This window comes from Anser anser (genome assembly GCF_964211835.1).
Source record: "Anser anser genome assembly, chromosome: 1".
Classification (NCBI taxonomy): Eukaryota; Metazoa; Chordata; class Aves; order Anseriformes; family Anatidae; genus Anser; species Anser anser.
Genome location: NC_139720.1, coordinates 197,042,900 through 197,060,326, shown reverse-complemented (window position 1 = coordinate 197,060,326; position 17,427 = coordinate 197,042,900). Strand labels below are relative to the sequence as shown.

General features: G+C 40.3%; 1 protein-coding gene across 7 annotated transcripts in view; it reads right to left on the bottom strand.

The window, feature by feature from the left end:
• Positions 1-4,772: 4,772 nt before the first annotated feature.
• PDGFD (platelet derived growth factor D) overlaps positions 4,773-17,427 on the bottom strand; it is a 145,479-nt gene continuing 132,824 nt past the window's right edge. For all 7 annotated transcript variants that reach the window (XM_083821650.1, XM_083821653.1, XM_083821655.1 and 4 more), the window contains one exon: positions 4,773-8,467. In XM_083821650.1, the coding sequence (XP_083677776.1) occupies positions 8,333-8,467 (135 nt within the window). In that variant the 3' untranslated portion in view covers positions 4,773-8,332. The remainder of the gene's footprint in view (positions 8,468-17,427) is intronic.

The window sequence follows — 17,427 nt, the reverse complement described above, 5'->3', positions numbered from 1 at the left end:
TGAAACTGCATTTTCCTTACCATATATATAACAATCGATTCCTTGAGGGCACACAAATCCTTGCTTGACCTTCTGAAATAAATTAGCAACAGAATCCAAGGGTTGGTATTTTGATGTAAAGGTTGTAATGAATGCCATCTGTCGGGGATCGGGGCAGTTTAATGAAGCCCTCCTTTACATCAGGTGCTCTCTGAGTTCGGGTAGGTACTCTGGGGGCTGTGCTGCAGCCCAGCCTGCCTATTCCACTGTAAAGGCAGACCTTTTTTTGCCTTCCCATGGCTTAAGCAGAAAATCTATCTAGAAGCTGTGAGATATTGCAATCTCCAATCCTTTCACAATTTATGAAAGCTTCCCCTGTGATGGCTTGCTGCGGTCTGCTAACAGCTGCTGAATTGGACATACAAAACAGATAGAAAAAATAAACAGAAAGTGGCACTCATACAGTCACAAACAGCACCGGTGGCCTCATCCTCTTCTGCCTTCTGTATCCTCCAGTACAAGAGAGACATGGACATAGTATTACCATCAGGTCAAGAGAGGTGATTCTTCCCTTCTGCTCAGCACTGGTGAGGCCACACCTTCAGTACTGTGTGCAGTTTTAAGCCTTCCAGTACAAAGATGATCAAGGGGCACCTCTTCTGTGAGGAGAGTCTGAGAGAGGTGGTTTTGTTCAGCCTGGAGAAAAGGAGGCTCAGGGGGGATCTCATCAGTGTCTATAAACACCTGAAGGGAGGGTGCAAAGAGGACTTAGCCAGGCTGTTTTCAGTGATAACCAATGCCAGGACAAGAGGCAATGGGCACAAACTAGAACACAAGAGGTTCCCTCTGAACATAAGGAAGCACTTTTCTTCTATACAGGTGACTGAACTGGGTTTACAGGGCAAGGTTTTGGTAGCAGGGGGCTGCAGGGTGGCCTCTGTGAGAAGAGTCCAGAAGCTGCCCAATGTTAGATAAGGGCCAAATTCAGCTGGTTCCAGAGGGACCCACTGCTGGCCAGAGCTGAGACAATAAGTGATGTTGTTTGCACCTCTGGGAGGGTGTATTTAAGAAAAGGAAAAAAAACAACTAAAAATAAACAAACAAAAAAACTGCCGTGCTGTAGCAGCTGGGAGAACGAGGAGAGAGAAGCAGCCCTGCAGCCCCCAAGGTGAGTGCAGCAGGAGGGCAGGAGGTGCTCCAGGCACGCAGCACAAGTTCCCCTGCGGCCCGTGGAGAGGCCCCTGGTGGAGCAGGCTGTCCCCCTGCAGCCCACGGGTCCCACACGGAGCAGATCTCCACGCTGCAGCCCGTGGAGGAGCCCCCGGTGGAGCAGGTGGATGTGGCCTGGAGGAGGCTGCGGCCCATGGAGAGCCCCCGCAGGAGCAGGCCCCGGGCCGGAGCTGCAGCCCGTGGAGAGGAGCCCACGCAGGAGCAGGGGGTCTGGGGGGAGCTGCCGCCCGTGGGGGACCCGTGCTGGAGCAGTTTGCTCCTGGGGGATGGACCCCGTGGTACGGAGCCGTGTGGGAGCAGTTCTGGAAGAGCTGCGGCCTGTGGGCAGCCCCCCCAGGCTCAGTTGGGGAAGGACGGCATCCCGTGGGAGGGACCCCATGTGGAGCAGGGGCAGAGAGTGACCATGAAGGAGCAGCGGAGACGAAGTGTCATGGACTGACCACAGCCCCCATTGCCCATTCCCCTGGGGTGCTCAGGGGGAGGAGGTGGGAGAGGGTGGTTGGGAGGAAGGTGTTTTTAGTTTGCTTTCAGTTCCTCTCTGTTCAAGTGAACTGGTGACAGGCAATTTAATCTCCCTGTGCTGAGTCTGTTTGCCTGTGACAATAATTGCTGAGTGATCTCCCTGTCCTTATGTCAACCTTTGACCCTTTTTCTTTGTATTTTCTCCACTTTTTCCCTTTGGAGGGGGAGTGAGAGAGTGGTGGAACTCATCTGCCCAGCTGAGTAAAACCACCACAGTGATGGAGCACTGGCACGGGTTGCCCAGATAGGTTTTGGCATCTCCTCTGGGGCTAGAAGCTTGAAATCCTGACCTCCTTGGCAGGCAGAAGGACCTTGCCACCATGGACTGTAGAGTTCTTCCATGAGCCACAGCCCTCAGTGAAAGTCCAAGGCTTTGTCAGGATTTTCTCTCTCTCTTGTTTTTAGGACCCACTTCATGAAGCAAACTGCTCCCTCCTTCGTGCTCTACATACAGTCTGGTAATAAGAGTAGAGTCTCCATCCTTGGAGGTAGTCAAAACCTGACTGGACACAGTCCTGAGCAAACCTGCTGTAGGTGACCCTTCCTGAGCAGATGGTTGGACAAGTCCATCTCCAGATGGCCATTCGTCACCTCATTCAGTCTGTGATTCTTCGACACATAATGGTTCTTCATTTTGGGGAAGGAACTCTTCTGCATATATGAGTTGTGAGTGGAAATACCGAACCAAACTGATCTGTATTTTCTTTGCTTGCTTTTTCTATTTTCCTGTGCTGAAGTGAAGAGGTAAAAAGCTGTGACTATGACAATGAATAGAAAGATTTGGCAGAAACGTAGTGATAAGTAGGATGGTTCCCCAGACCACCTTCATCTCGGTGAGAGTAAACTGATTTCAGACTGAGGCAGAGAGCTCATCTTAGTGCACCAGCTACTTAAGATGGTACTCTCCAAACTCAAACACAGACCAGAAAGATTAAGCTGTCTGCTGCTATTACTTATCTAATAGAAACACAATGAATTAAAGTTAAGGGCTTTTTGTCATGTCACCACCCTTTACATCAAAATATTTGAAAGGTAGCCAGCTCTCTTTATCCTCTTCTCTTCATACCAATTTTGAAACTGAAATTCTTTCAACTGAAGCAGAAATCCTTTGTCAGCTTGAATTTGGAGCATCAAATACAGTCACTGTTATTTTGTACCTACTTCCATTTTTATTAAAGCTTGTCTGTGCTACAGCAGCTTTCTATAAGCAACACATAAATGAGGTTTTGAAAATGAATTTCAAAAATAAGGCTTTATAAATTCAGTTTTGAAACTATACCTATCTATAAATGAATTTCAGCCCAAGTCTGAAATCTAATCAGTTTTAGAAGATAGTTTAAAACCTAAAATATTTCCTTCCTACTATACATGGTAGAGTATTTGCTGGTTTGGAAATTCCATTTACTGAAGAAGTTTTTGAAAAAAAATGCAAAATCTACTTTGCTCTTTAAACACTTAAGGCAGATTTTCAAGGCCTCTCAATGAATGACCAAATAAATTATGAATATTTTATATTTCAGCAGATTTGACCAAGACAGTCAATAAACAAAGTTATAGTTTCTATAATGAGAAACCAGAATACTAATTTCTGCACTTTCATTAGCTTCTGCACTGTAGTCCCTGGGAGAATAAGAACAAATTGGACATCTGTTGAATTCACATTTCAGCAGAGTGACAGGGCAACGCACTCCAGTAAAGAGCAAGGGAAATCATAAATGAATTTGCAGGAAAGTATTTCTACAGCTGTTGCAGATCTTAAAATTAACTGAAAGATTCTGGATTCTTCCAAAATGAGAAGAAAAATATTTTTTAAAAATATATTATTTAAAAAACATAAGTAACGGTGAGTTTCTGATGACTTCAGGAACCATATGCTTTTTCAGCTGAAAAGATGGAGAGCTGCTTTTTTGTTGCAGATTTATAAAAGTTGTTACTCAGGTGAGCACGAGAGTATTCTGATAATGTTAGCTAGCCATTACTTAAATAGGTACATAGCAATGCCAGATTGAAGGAGCTTTATGCCATTCTTGCACACTTTGCTATTTTTGAGCTGCTGTCTGTACAGGATATTCAGGATATTCAGAACATTTCTGATGGGCAAAAATATTCCCCTCCACCCATTAAATATGTCCTTGCTCATTGAACACAAGAGAATTGCTTCTTTTGTTAGGAGAAGTCTCTTCTTTGTGTCTTTTTTTTTCTTTTTTAATATATTATTTTTTTTAAAAAACGTCGTCACCATACCATGGTGGCATTACCATGCAGAACAAGGTGCACATGTATGAGGACAGGTTGCAAAGCTGTGTCCTCAGACTGTATGCTATCTCCAATTTCCCCTTGTCAGACAGGAAGGATAGCTGGTGAAGAATTAGGATGGCAACAGTTTCATGTCCTTATTCAGTCCAAGATCCAGTAAAGGCTTAATGCACACTTTAGCTTGACATGAGAATCTTAAATTGAAAGCTGGTTATCAATGTTATGAAAGTTATGTTCCAGATAGAAGCAACACAACATAACTTGCTTCTGCCAAAGTTGGGGAAAATGTCCAAATTCACCAGGGTTGGTTAAATCTCCCCATCTGCTCCAATCTCCCCATCTCCCCATCTCCCCAGTGCTTCAGCTTCCTCCAGCTGCCCTGCACACAGGAATTGACTGCTCAGCTCAGCCATGGTTTGGGTGGGATGCAGAACTCCAGCAGGAGCCTACTTTGCTATTAAGCAGCTGAGCTTCAGCAGGACAAGCAAGGATAGCTCTGCTGCAGCCAAGCCAAGCCCACGGGGGTTGAGAGTAGTGCCGAGCCCAGGGGAGCACCCTAATGTTTATCAGAAATGCTGTGCCTCTGTCAAACTGCTGCTTTTTTGCAGTGAGTTTTAAATTCGATTATCCTAAAATCACACCTTGGTTCTTCCATGATGTTCTTCCTGAGAATGACTACTAAAAATCTCAAAGAAAGCATGGATGATGTCCTGTTGTGGAAATGTCCTCCAGTAAATTTCATTTTTAATTCATCTGAATTCTGAATGATCACTCAAAAAAATCACTTTTCTTTCAAAAGCAGTATTTATTTTTTTCATCAAGATAAGACACATTACGTACTGCATAAAGTAAAAAATACTGCTACAAAAGCTGCATTTAACTGAAATAACAAAAAATATATATATAAATTGCACTTGAGAAAGTAGGCTTTATCCCAGAAGAATACACTAAATAAAAAGTTAACAAGTGGCTTTGAAATTAAGAATCTATGAGTTTGCTTTGAAAATGTATATATTTTAGGGTGCCCAATTCCACCAACAAAAATGAACGAGATTTTTTTTTTTTTTAATAGCATTGCTTTTTACATTAAAACAATATGTAAACAACATAGAAATTATTATACAGACAAAAGAAAAAAAATAGGTGTGGAAAAACATATCTGCAATTTCTGCTATAAATAAAAAAATTTTGCTGGTATTTGATTTTGCCAGGTTCACTGCAGGTTGGGGCCAGGGAGTTCGGAAGTTTTACTTAGTTGGTGTTTTTTATCTCCCCCTAACTGCAACATAAAGCCCATCCTTAACTCTTCTGCATTGGCCTGGAGCATGCTGTCTTTATGGCAGATGGCAGCATGAAGCAGTGACTCCTGGTCAGTGGTTCTATTCATTGCTAAGTGTCCCAGGAGAAACATTTTATGTTTTATGACAAGTTTAGCCTCTTTTTAAGAAAATAAACCCAACATTAAGCAAGAGGATAATCCCTGTTATACCAATCTCTTTTACAGCTGAATTTTCCTCCTGAATCCTGGCATCCACTGCTGCCTGCATCTAATTCAGTTAGGAAAACTATTGGCTCTTCAGTCTTTAAAATGAGTATTCATACCATCTGCCTTGGTGTATCTCCTTTAGATGCGCAAATCAGATTTTTAATCTCTCTACACAGTCAAAAGAGAGAGAGAAAACTGCCATACTGGGTGACCTCAGTCTGGGGTCTATGGCATACTTCATAAGAGCATCTCTCTCCTTGCTGCCTGTAGAAGAGACTCAGGCTCTCTGATGAGGCTGGATCCCCAAAATTAGATGGTATGAACACCTCCCAAGACAGGGTTGGTGGGGATAGAGACCAGGTGAGCAAGCAGAGGAGCATTGGAGATGCCAGGCACAGTGGATGCACGGTGCACATCTTCCCTTGATGTTTGGGAATCAAAGGACCACTCAAGGCACAAAGTTATATGAGACAGATGCTACCTACCACTGATACTAACTATTAGGCTAGAGTGCTTAGGCATACTTCAGGCACAATTCAGTCAGGAATATACATTAGAGAGAGTGCACCGTCTCAAAAACAATCAGTACTGTCAAGGTCTGACATGCAAATTTATTTCCAAATTAGCTGAAAATTATGGAAGGTCTGGGTCAATCTTGTCATAAAGCTAGAGACAGAAAAAGAATGAAGTCTTCTTTAAACAGCCCTGAAATAAGAAATGAAGCCAGCAGTCTTTGGTTACAGTGTTGTTCTTTTAAAATGAATTGCTGTGAAAAATGATGAATCACCTCCCAACTCAGCATTTGGGAGCATTTTTAAATAGACATCTGGGAGCCAGAGAGGAAAAAATAATATAAATAATAATAATAAAAACCCCACACATTTTGAATCTTAAATGTTAAAGTACAGAAAGAAAAGCAACACAACATTTCTAAGGGATGTTTCAGTAAAGTTTTGTTAAAATTATAAAAAAGCACTTATAAAATACTTGAGCTGATAGAGAGGCTAAGTCTGAACATTACTGCACATTATGAAACATAAAATTGTGTATTGCTAAAACATACCTTAAAGGCTCTCAATATTATACTATAGCACATGCCAGTTTTCACTAATTATGACACACTATTGTCAAACTACTTTGCTCTTTCAGAGAGGCAGAAACACAAGAGGCAACATGAACAAGATGAACCAATGCAGTCTATGTCTGTAATTAAATATAAAACCTCAGCCATTAAACGTGCCACCCCATTCTCTCTGTTACATTCATGTAAGAACTCCAATTCTTTCATAGACCTAAAGCTGCCTGTGTTTTACACTGAACAACTTTTGGAACAGCATTTTAAAGCCTTTAAAGCTATTTTGGAAAGATTTTATTTTATTTTATTTTGTTTTATTATATTTTCATCTAGAGCACTTTCGTAATATTTTAAAAGGCATAGGAAGCTATGCTGTAGCTTTTAAAGTGCTTATTTTATTACAAGGTGGTGTTTACTAATATTCTTGTGGAAGTTAATAAATGATGCACATTTTCCGTGACAGACAGACATTGCTTAATGAGCTAATATGCCTCAGCAAAATGCAATCAAAAAGAAATTCACTGTCAACAGTTTAACCATGGCAATACACATAGCTGAAGTGAGACAACTAGCCTCAGATAACTAAGATTAATGGATATAGGACAAAGATACAATAATCCATATTTAAAACAAACAAACAAAAAAACCCCAAACCAAATAACGATAATTAAATCTCAAACACAGTTTAGTTTCCCAGTAACACAACTGCAAAACAAATCATATTTTCAACAGACAAGTGCCCTATTTCATCACCTGCTTGGGGAGACACAACACTCCCCCAAATACAGCGAGGAGGGGACTTGGGGAAGCTCTATCTTGCTTTTCATATAGAGAGGGCCCTTCCTGGGCAACTTGCTCAGGGAAAGTGGCAGGAGTCCAGTTCAGGTGTGTAGAGACCAGAATCAGTCCCAGGACATAGGGACTTACTTGGGGATGTGAAGGGAGCCCCATCTCTCCATGCTTGCAGAAGCACATGGACGATGGCTCCTGTGGAGTCATCATGGCAAAAGTACCAGCCTCTGTACTCCCTACCACCACTAGTGTCCCAGATTATGCAAAGCATTTACTAATTTCAGCACAAGGTTTGCTCAAGTACAGACAGCGAGATTTGACTCTACTGGTGTTATATTTCATGTAGTCATGGATTTTCCTCATTGCATCTCACTGTGCTGGGAGGGAACACAGGGAAGTTCATTTTCAGAGCTCGGTTAACCATTTTACAATCCTACAGGCTCAAATTCTCTCTTCATTTATACCCACAAAACCCTACTGCCAGTCAGGAGAGTTCAGCAGGTAGAAATGACAGCAGAATTTGAGTATAGCAAATACTGAGTGAGAGACGTGCAGAAACACAACAAATGGTCTTTCATTACCACAATATCAGTGGGCATTATTGTGTGCTTAAGGACTGTAAGTGAGCTTTTGAAATCTCAACCCTCAGAATCTAGCTATAGAAAACCATAACCCTATATTCTTGGATGCTGATATATAAATCTATGATATACCTGTTTAGCTGCCATGGCACTAATCAGCATGGCTATGCTGAAACACAGCAATCATTTAACCATTTTTGCTAATTGCAAAGGCAGGCTAATAGCAAAGTTCAAATGATTAGTGAATAAAGGTCCTCAGAGCAATCCTGCTTAAAAGTAAATGTCTGGTAAGCTGCAATTAGTGGGTTTGGGTTTTTTATTTCTCTCTTTCTTTCTTTCTTTCTTTCGCTCTTTCTCTGTTTCTGTTTCTCTCTCTTTTCTTCCTTTTTTTTTTGTTGTTTTGTTTTTGTTTTATCGCGGTGGCCTTGAACTGCAGACACAATCACAGCGCTCATGGTGATCCAACTGTATATCTACTAAAGCCATGTTATTCCTGGTTCTGCCTTTCCTTCGAGGATGCCCAGCCTCAGGGACAAATTTCAGCACCTGGCAGGATGAAGAGAAAAGCATCAATTAGAAAATGCTGGTAGAAATAAGAGGACGAGAGTGTTGGGGCCCTAAGGATACCATCCTGACCAGCCTCATCTGGAGCTTGCACCCACACCCCTTCCTATGGACACATACACCTGCATACTCATAAGATAATGTTTAGGTAGTCTGTCTTGGCAATATATCTGTATTTTGGTGTTTATTTTCTTCCCCCTTTTGGAGCGGAATGGTGTTTGGATTCTACCTTGAAGCTCAGATTTTACTTTCTGTCATTTGGGACACATTTTTGTTACACTTCCAGCTTTTTTTTTTTTTTTTTCCCCACTCCGTGACACCCTGCTGTATTGTTTGTCCTGGAGCTTTGACAGATTGGATTATTTTCTACATCAGGTATCTTTGTATTGTGCAGTTCCCTAACCATGTCCAGAGCTCTCCTTTGCATGCTGATTATCAAGCATGTTTCCTTTGGCTTGTCTTTACAGTCCCATACATATTTGAATTGTTCTGTCCCTTCTCTTACTCGTATAATATTTCTGCTCTAAATAACAAGGAACATTTTTTAAAACATTTTTAAATTTCTGAAGTATACATCATCAGAATTGGTCCAAAAATGAAATGCCTGTTGGAGACAGAAGGATATGAATGGAGCTTGTGCAAAATATTCACCAAGATACCACTGAGTTTCTCTAGAATCTGACTTTTCATAACATTTCTAACTTTGAAATTCTCCCTGCTTTGAATGGGAGATTGGACTAGATGACGCCCAGGGATGTCTTCCCACCCAAATCATTATATGAATCTATGATTTCATAAAAAATGGTGTGGAGATGTGGAAAACAGCCATAATAATGAGTCCTATCTCATCTTCCGTGATAGCATATGTATGTGAAACATGGACTGGCAAAGGTTAAGGAGGATGGCATTTTGCTTGGGCATGCTTAGTGAGCCCACCGTTGGAGGTTGAGCATCTGTCTAAAAGCTCATATCACCACTAGCATGGTGGTACATGTCGAGGGAAGAGAATCCCATTTTGTTTCATTAGTTAGCTGTTGAAATGCTTATGATAGTTTAACAGAAAAGGTAATAATTTCAAATTACTGCCCTAAAACTCAAGTATTAGTTTTGATCAAGTACAAACGTTGAGTAAAAAACTAAGAACACGTTAACTCTCCTATAACATTTTTTCCCTAAATCTCATAGCACTCTCCACAGAAAGATATGCATCATTATCAAAATTTAATGGATGGAGAATATGAAACTATTTCCTCAAGGCTCTCTACAGATCAGTAGAAGAACTACCAGTGGCATTTGAGTTGCCAAAGCAACTCAAGCAAGCCATGAAACCATGCGCTGGTAAGATGCTAGAGCCAATCATCTCATCCCTTGGCAGGCTGTTGTGAGCCATGATAGCTTGGCCAAGGCACTTCTAAACCATCTAGATTTGTCTTGCTTGTTCAAAAGGTGGAGAGAAGTCCATCTTGTCTATGACCTGCCAAAGCCACTGATCAGCTGGGGAGTGGACCACTCAAGCCCCATTAGTGTCTCAACCACAGAAACACCCACATCTTCTAGACTGAATAACAGACCCCGTAATTAACAGATCATACTGTCACTCAAGGAATAACCTCATTTTTGTACCAAGTACTTTCTGTACATTGACCTCAAAACATCATACAAGAATTGAGATGATTTGGGGAAGGAGAAGGAAAAAGGGGTTGGACAGCAGATTGACAAAATATTGGCAGCTTCAATAGAATTAGAAAGTCCCAAAAAGTAAGTCTGAATGACTTGCCAAAGGTTAACCATAAATGTTTGGGAGGGCTGGTGGGGAAGGGAAGGGTGAGCAGCCTTCAGGATGAGACCGTTTGTTCTCCACTGGTAATGCCTGGATGGTAGGAAGGCCATGGGATGTAACAAAAGAGAGGAACACTGAACATCCTCCCTTTTGTGATATAATTCATGTTTAACCTATGTAATACTAAGAGGAAGGACTGTGCCTAAGCAAGGTACAGATATGGTGTTTTAACCTGTTGTGAAACGTTTAGAAATGTACAGACATGCCATTGGAAACAAAGGAAAAAAATATAATGGATTTTAATTTTGAACATTGACTGCCTCAATATAGGCCATAAATTGTTGTCTGATCCCAGACAACTCACTGTACCACATTGTCATCTGAAACAGAAAGGAAATGAATCTAATCAGGCTACTGAGATTATTACAGAGCTCAAAATAGACTGCATCTTCAAACGTGCTTTTTTTTTTTTTTTTTTTTTTGGGTGGGGGAAAACAGACTTTTAAAATGAAGTACAGCTATTGAAGCCAAACCCATGATAAAATTCTTTACTTAAGGAAGACTTTCATCAAAACCTGACAAATTCAGATGACTGGTTCTTTGCAAGATTGTAGGTAGGTAGATCTGCTTTTTTCAGTTGAGAGCAAACGAAAGTATGCAATCGGATAAGAGCAAAGATGTGGGCTGTATTTAAGCTAACAGACCTCCCGACAGATTGGGGATTTTCCCTGTGTTTTATATTAAGAAACATGAGCACAGTATATGTGCTTTGCTGATAAGAGTAGAAAAATGAATTGGCAGACATTTCCTCAGACAAGACAGGAAAGAAGTGTTTGAACACAGCTGAAATTGGACTGCTTTAATAGCTGATCACAGAACTGATGTTCAAAGCTTTCAGTCTAGCTTCCATCTAATAGTTTTAGTTTCAACTAAATACAGAGAATTGAAAAGAATCAGGAAATAAGGCCATTTCTGGTGACCACAGTAGTTGAAAGAAAAACCTCTTTTGAAAATAGCTGCTGTTTATTCATTTCATGGTCAGTTCCTTAAAGGTGAGGAACTACTGAGTTAATGAAAACAGTTCAAAGAAATTTCGTTTAGGACACTTTACTGCTCCCCTTTTGATGAAATCAGAAGCATTTCTGCCATAAAAAATATGGATATAAGGAAGGACTGGAATGTTCAAAAGCTTTATTTTGTGTGGGAGAAAAAAATGTTTGCAGCTTTTATCAAAGGAGCAAGTCTGTCACTACTAATCAAAATGCAGTGCCTCAGCTGTTGTGTGCCTCATCATTGCCTCAAAAATAATATGTAACTACAGCCATATCACCCTCATCAAACACTGAGTTAATTAGGGTCATAAAGCTATTAAACCAGTATATTAAAAAAAAAAAAAAAGCAATACATGGGACTTAACATCTGAGCTAGACTTGGTATTTATAGGTAATACAAAAAAGAGAATCAGGGCCTTGTTACATTTTACATGTGGATAACCCCATGAGCATGCCACTATGCCAGACAGCACTTTTTGTAGGTGTGACTGAACATCTGAGAAGTTTCAGGGTCAGATGACTGTGGCAACTGCATAATTTTCCTTGGGGGTGGTGGTGAAGGAAATAGAAAGAAAATGCTTACATACTTTTCTCTGCCAGGAGTCTTGCTAACTGACTGTGCATTAAATTTGGATTCCAGATTGTGAAGGATTCTTTTAACTAGAGACTAAAGCCATCACCAAAAACAGCACCTGGAATCTGAAGCCAGATAAACTCAGTCTGGAATTAGCGAACAGCTGTTTAAGTCAGGCTAATTCAACACTCGGACAGCCCTCCAAGGAGCTAAGTGGTTTCTGATCTCAGTTCGAGGACATCAGAAAACAGCAGCCTTCCTAGTAGGTAAACAGTACAAGCTTGGGGCTTGCTTTGGGGGCAGCAGGGTGCTCTCCAGTGGCCTGTGGAGCATGGGAGGTCAAGACCAATGGCCCTTTTAACCTCAGATCTATAAAAGTATTTTGTAACCTGATGTCAGAATCAATGGGGCCTGTTCGAGGGCTAAAGAGAGATGAGAGATGATGTCTGCTGGAGAAAGGACCCATCTGGATATGGTATGTTCATCCTGACCCATACCCAGCACTTCTCCAGCAGAAGCAGCAACAAAGAGGTAATTTTGGAGAACAATTCACCTGAAACACCTGTCTCTGGAAGAAGGAGGTGGGGCTAGCTCTGTTGACCAAGAGAGGAGCCCAATGGCTGGACTCTCAGCTTTAAATGAGTAGAGCTAGATGGGGAAAACCACTCCCTCCTAACCAAGTATTATTTGCCTTTGAAGTCAAGCAACATTTAGCCATAGAATTCCATTATAGGTGATTTTTCTTCTAACAAAAAGCAAGGAGCAATAGGGAACCCAGCCAACAGTTATAACAGCAGCAAGAAAAATGTATCTAATTGCTCATATCCATTTTTAACTTATTATCATATACTTTATGTATTAGTATTTATTAATACCAACTTCACTAATATTATTTGTTAAATTCTTGATCAGTAGTTTAAATACCAATGAAAATCTGAGCCCTCACTTAAAATAGTTTTTTTTTTTTTTCTTTTTTTTTTCTTCCCCGGTTAGGCTAAGAAGACTACAAATAATCAAATGACTACAGTTTACCAAATATTGGTTAGCTGCATATTCCAGTGATAGAGGATGGAGAGCAACTCTGGATGCTATTTTAGATAGTGAAATTTGTACTTTGCAGAATTTATTTTAACTTGCAGCTATGCAGCATTATCTAATCTCCTTTTGCTCATCTAAAAATACCATCATTCTAGCATGCAAACCAAATTACATTTGTCTGAGGTTCATGAAAGAGGACACATCAAAAGTGCAAAACATCAACAGAGATCCAAGTTCTGATACAGATGAAAAATCTTACTCAGCAACTTCTGAAAGTTATCTAATCCAAAGGTCACACATAGTTTAGCTATGCCCTTAGCATAAGAAAGCAAGCATCATGGGAATGTGGTTCATAATTTAGCATAAGAACCTTTATTCTAGTAGGAATATAGCCTAAAATAACAACAGACCTAAAGCTGTATTCTTTCTTACCCAGAATAATTATAGGATATCAGGAACAAGAAAAAATAAAAAAGGGTTCTTTTGCTGATCAATGGTAGCATTCAAACTAAGGCATTATTAAATGTGGTTGGGATTATTGCTTCTATTTTTTTGATCTGTATGAATCAGAAACACCTGTGTGTAGCACAGCAAACATGGGGAAAAAATATTTGGCTTAAAACTCAAGCATCTGAAACAGACACCAAAGCTACAATGTTTTTTATTTACTTGTCATCAACAAGACCCTCACTTTTGATCGTCTTGTCAAACATTATGGCTCCGGCTATTGCTTTCCACTGACAGATACAGGGGTTCCCTGTTCCCGAATTTGCCTCAGTCTGCCTAGACCTGTATCACAGCTGTCTCATTAGCTTAACTTCCAGATGTCATCCCAAGAACCTTCATTTTAATCTAGTCAAAAATCAACATTTATTCTCTCCCTGCACTACTTTGCTCTCTCTGCTCCTCCTGCAATCTAGCAGTCACTTCTGACTCATTCTGTTTCCTTGCATTTGCATTCCAAATAAATCCCATTGCAGCTTCTTGTATAATATTTCTATGTATTAACTCTTGTTAGGTTAATTCTGTGCCTTTATTACCATAACAATCTTTTTGTCTCATTCGTACATGTACTATCACCTCCAGGACATACAACAATCACACCAATCAACAATCCTTGCACATTGGTTTGATGATGCTAGCTCTTTTTAATCCCTCAATCAATTTCCTTTGTTGTATTATCTTTGTCTAGTTATCTTATGTTTCCCTGTGTAAAGACAGTGTGAGAATTATTGTCTCGTCTCTCAAGTGCCTCCTTAAGGTTTGCTTCTCACTTCCCTGTGGAAAAAGAAAAGAAAGAAGGGGGAAAATAAAGCCCAGACAACACCAAATTGCATTAGTTAAATTTAACTCCACTGCAAGAATTCTTCTGTCTTACTGAAGTCCCATATCATCTCTTTGCTTTCTCCCCTGTTCATTCCTCCCCTTCTGTACCGTTTCCCCTTCACTGTGCTGGGTCTGGCTAAAGCTCTTTTTGTGCCCCAGCAAGTTGTGTAAAGGCTCAGTACTGTGCAGGTACTCCGAGGTGCTTGCTGCTCCTCTCAGGGCAGCGAGTGGCTGGGAAGTTGCAACATTAACAGTAATCTAAACCTTGTGGTTGAGAATTATTTGCGTGTATGTCCTGTGAAAGCAAAAACAAAGCAACATATATATTGAAAAAAGCATCAGTCTGTACCATTGAGAAAGTAAGTAGGCAAGAGAGATGCAATCAGTTTCACCACTTTATTTTTCCTTATGTGCCTGTTAGCTGTGTTGCAGAGTACAGTGTTGGTGGAGGTTTATACACTGTGACAAATTCTGGTTGCTACCTTAAGAGTGTTTATTCCTCACGGAAACTCATTTCACATCTCATCAGTTACAGCAATGAGATGGGGATACTGACTTCTCGTTTCTGTGAGGTACAAGCACTGCTGGCACAGCTGGAGACCTAGCTGCACCAGGTCCTGGCCTCTCTGGGCTGGGTTGTCTCCAGCTTCAGAGCCCCTCTCTCCTTAAAGGGCAGCTGCAGGCACTTCTGGAGAAATGCACTGCAATGGAAAACATCCTTTCATTTCAGTTCCCCTTTAGCAAGTCAGACGTGAGTATTAGATTAAGGAGTACTGCATTCATTTCCATGATTTGCTTTGTCTTTGCATGGAGCCCTGCACTGTAACTCAGGATCTCTTCTGGTAGGCTGTCAGGGACATTTTGAGATGCTGCCAGCACTTGTCCTGTTTGGTTTGCAGGGTTCGTGACACTATGTGGTAAGTCATGACTATTTGTCCATGAGCTCTCATTTCAAGCAAGCCCAGAAGCTGCGGAAAACCAAAGAGCATCACAAGACCCTGTTTTTTTTTTTTTTTTTTTTTTTTTTTTAAATAACACCCATAAAACTAGCTGTTTACTCAAGTTACAAACCCTTTTATTTCTGGAAATTGCTGAGTAGTTTGGTAAAGTTATGGCAGACTTCCAAGTTATATATATATATAAAAAAAAAAGCCCCAAGGTCTTATTATTAGCATTTCCCAGGGCAGTAAAGAAAAATATACCCCTTACTGAGGCATTCTCATTTTCTCTTTTTCCCTGCTGTTGCATTATTTCTTACAATTGGACGTGATAGGAAAGAGCTATACAGTCTGTTCAAGGAACTGCAGCAGCAGCTTGGGGAAATGTGATTGCTGTTAGTCCTGAGATACTAGGAGGGAGTGTTCAGAAACCTTGGTGATGAGTACAGTATAAGGCTTTGAATAGGAACTAAAAAACATCATGAGCATAAGACGATAACCTTGAAATCTCTCTGGAGTGTAAGCCTCTCAACATGCACACTGGGCATTTGTGTCCCCAGAGCTGCCTGCATGCTGCAGCTCTAGTACTGAGAGACACTGGCTGCAAAGATGAAAAGCAGCCTATTGCTTCTGGAAAATTTTCCTGTTTGTCTTCCTTATTCAGAATAAGGGGTAGCTCAGAAATGACAGACAACTGTTATGTGTTTTCTAGTCATTTTTTTACTGTTCAGAACAAACATATCCATGTGTAGGGTGAAGAGCTATAGTGGGTTCGGGAACTTGGTAGATGAAACTCTAGGACAGTGTTTAGGCAAAGAAAAGAAAACTGGCAAGAAAAGAAAACTGGTGTCTGCACGACGCAGTTTCAGCTGCTACAAACGATTCGTTTGCTCCACTGTCTTGTACTTCTGGTGTCTTTTGCAATTGAATCAAAGTAATTGAGACTTGCATTTGAATCTGGTTGACCTTCTCCTGGAGCGGAAGGCAGAGATTTTTAACAAAATTAACACCTCCGGGGAACTTCTTAAAGTGTGAAACTCTGTCCTTTGTCATGCAACTAAAGGCTTTTTGATTAAAGCTAGTGGGTTTCAAATTGGCTTCGAAAAGGGTAAAGCAGATACTTTGTTCTAAAATCGGCATGTCGAGAAGCCCCTCCTCTGCACTTTTACTGCCAGACATTTAAATAAACTTAGAATTAAGCGTTGAAAATGAATAAAGAATAAAACTGATTACCTGCACCTACCAATAATAATAATAATAATAAAGTGGAAAATATTGTGGACTAAAAGTAATGGATATACCCTTAGTATGTCATATGTGAATTTATCTGCATGACTTTCACTCATTTTAATGGCAGCCACTTGGCTAAATTTCTGTTCAGTGAGCTGTTAATTCATCCCTCAGGGATTAAGTTGAAATTTAAACTTACAAAAGCCATTCAATGCTAAAGCTAAAACACTGCTTTAAATTCACACAGTTTTCAGAGAACAAAGGACCTGTGGAATAAATAAGCAGTGGTGTATTAATGTTAATATTGAATTTCTTGAATTTAGTGATTAATTTTGTATGCCGTGACATCTTGGTTCTGACCAGTACCCACTTGGTGTGATATTCCAGTGTTCCAGCACCAGAGGCTCCCAAACAGCTGATAAAAAAATAACTACTTGACAGCATGTTTGCAACCAACATTTTTTCTAGCTGCTGTCAATAGTTGGCTTAAGCTCTGACACAGATGTGACACAAGATTCTTTAGTTTATATGTTGCTTCTAATTCTCTCAGAGTCCTTCTGAATTTGAATTATGCCCAACTCTTATATTTAAGTATTGAAATTTCATATAGATTTACTGTGCAAAAAAATCAAAATCCTTTTTATCATTTCAAATCAGTTCTATTTCAATATCTTTGACTGCACTTGGTCTTTTTTAAAGGAGAAGATTATTTGGAAAGACCTGAATTTCCTGTAGGTAGTACTCATTTTTTTTGTATCTTTTACTGTGTTCTCTATTACTGACATTTTTTTTTCTAAATGCAATTGTCCCAAACTTTTGAGCCCCTTTTCTTAAAAATGCTTTTGATGTGTATCTTCTGCTGTATATTTTCTGCTTCTGTATATCTCTTCTGCTCCTGCCTGTATCCTTCTAAGCACCAACAGTCAAAATCCATACAAGTACCCCACCTGTTTATCTGAGGCCATAGTAAATACTTGGTGTGCTATTCTCTATTCACCTCTGCT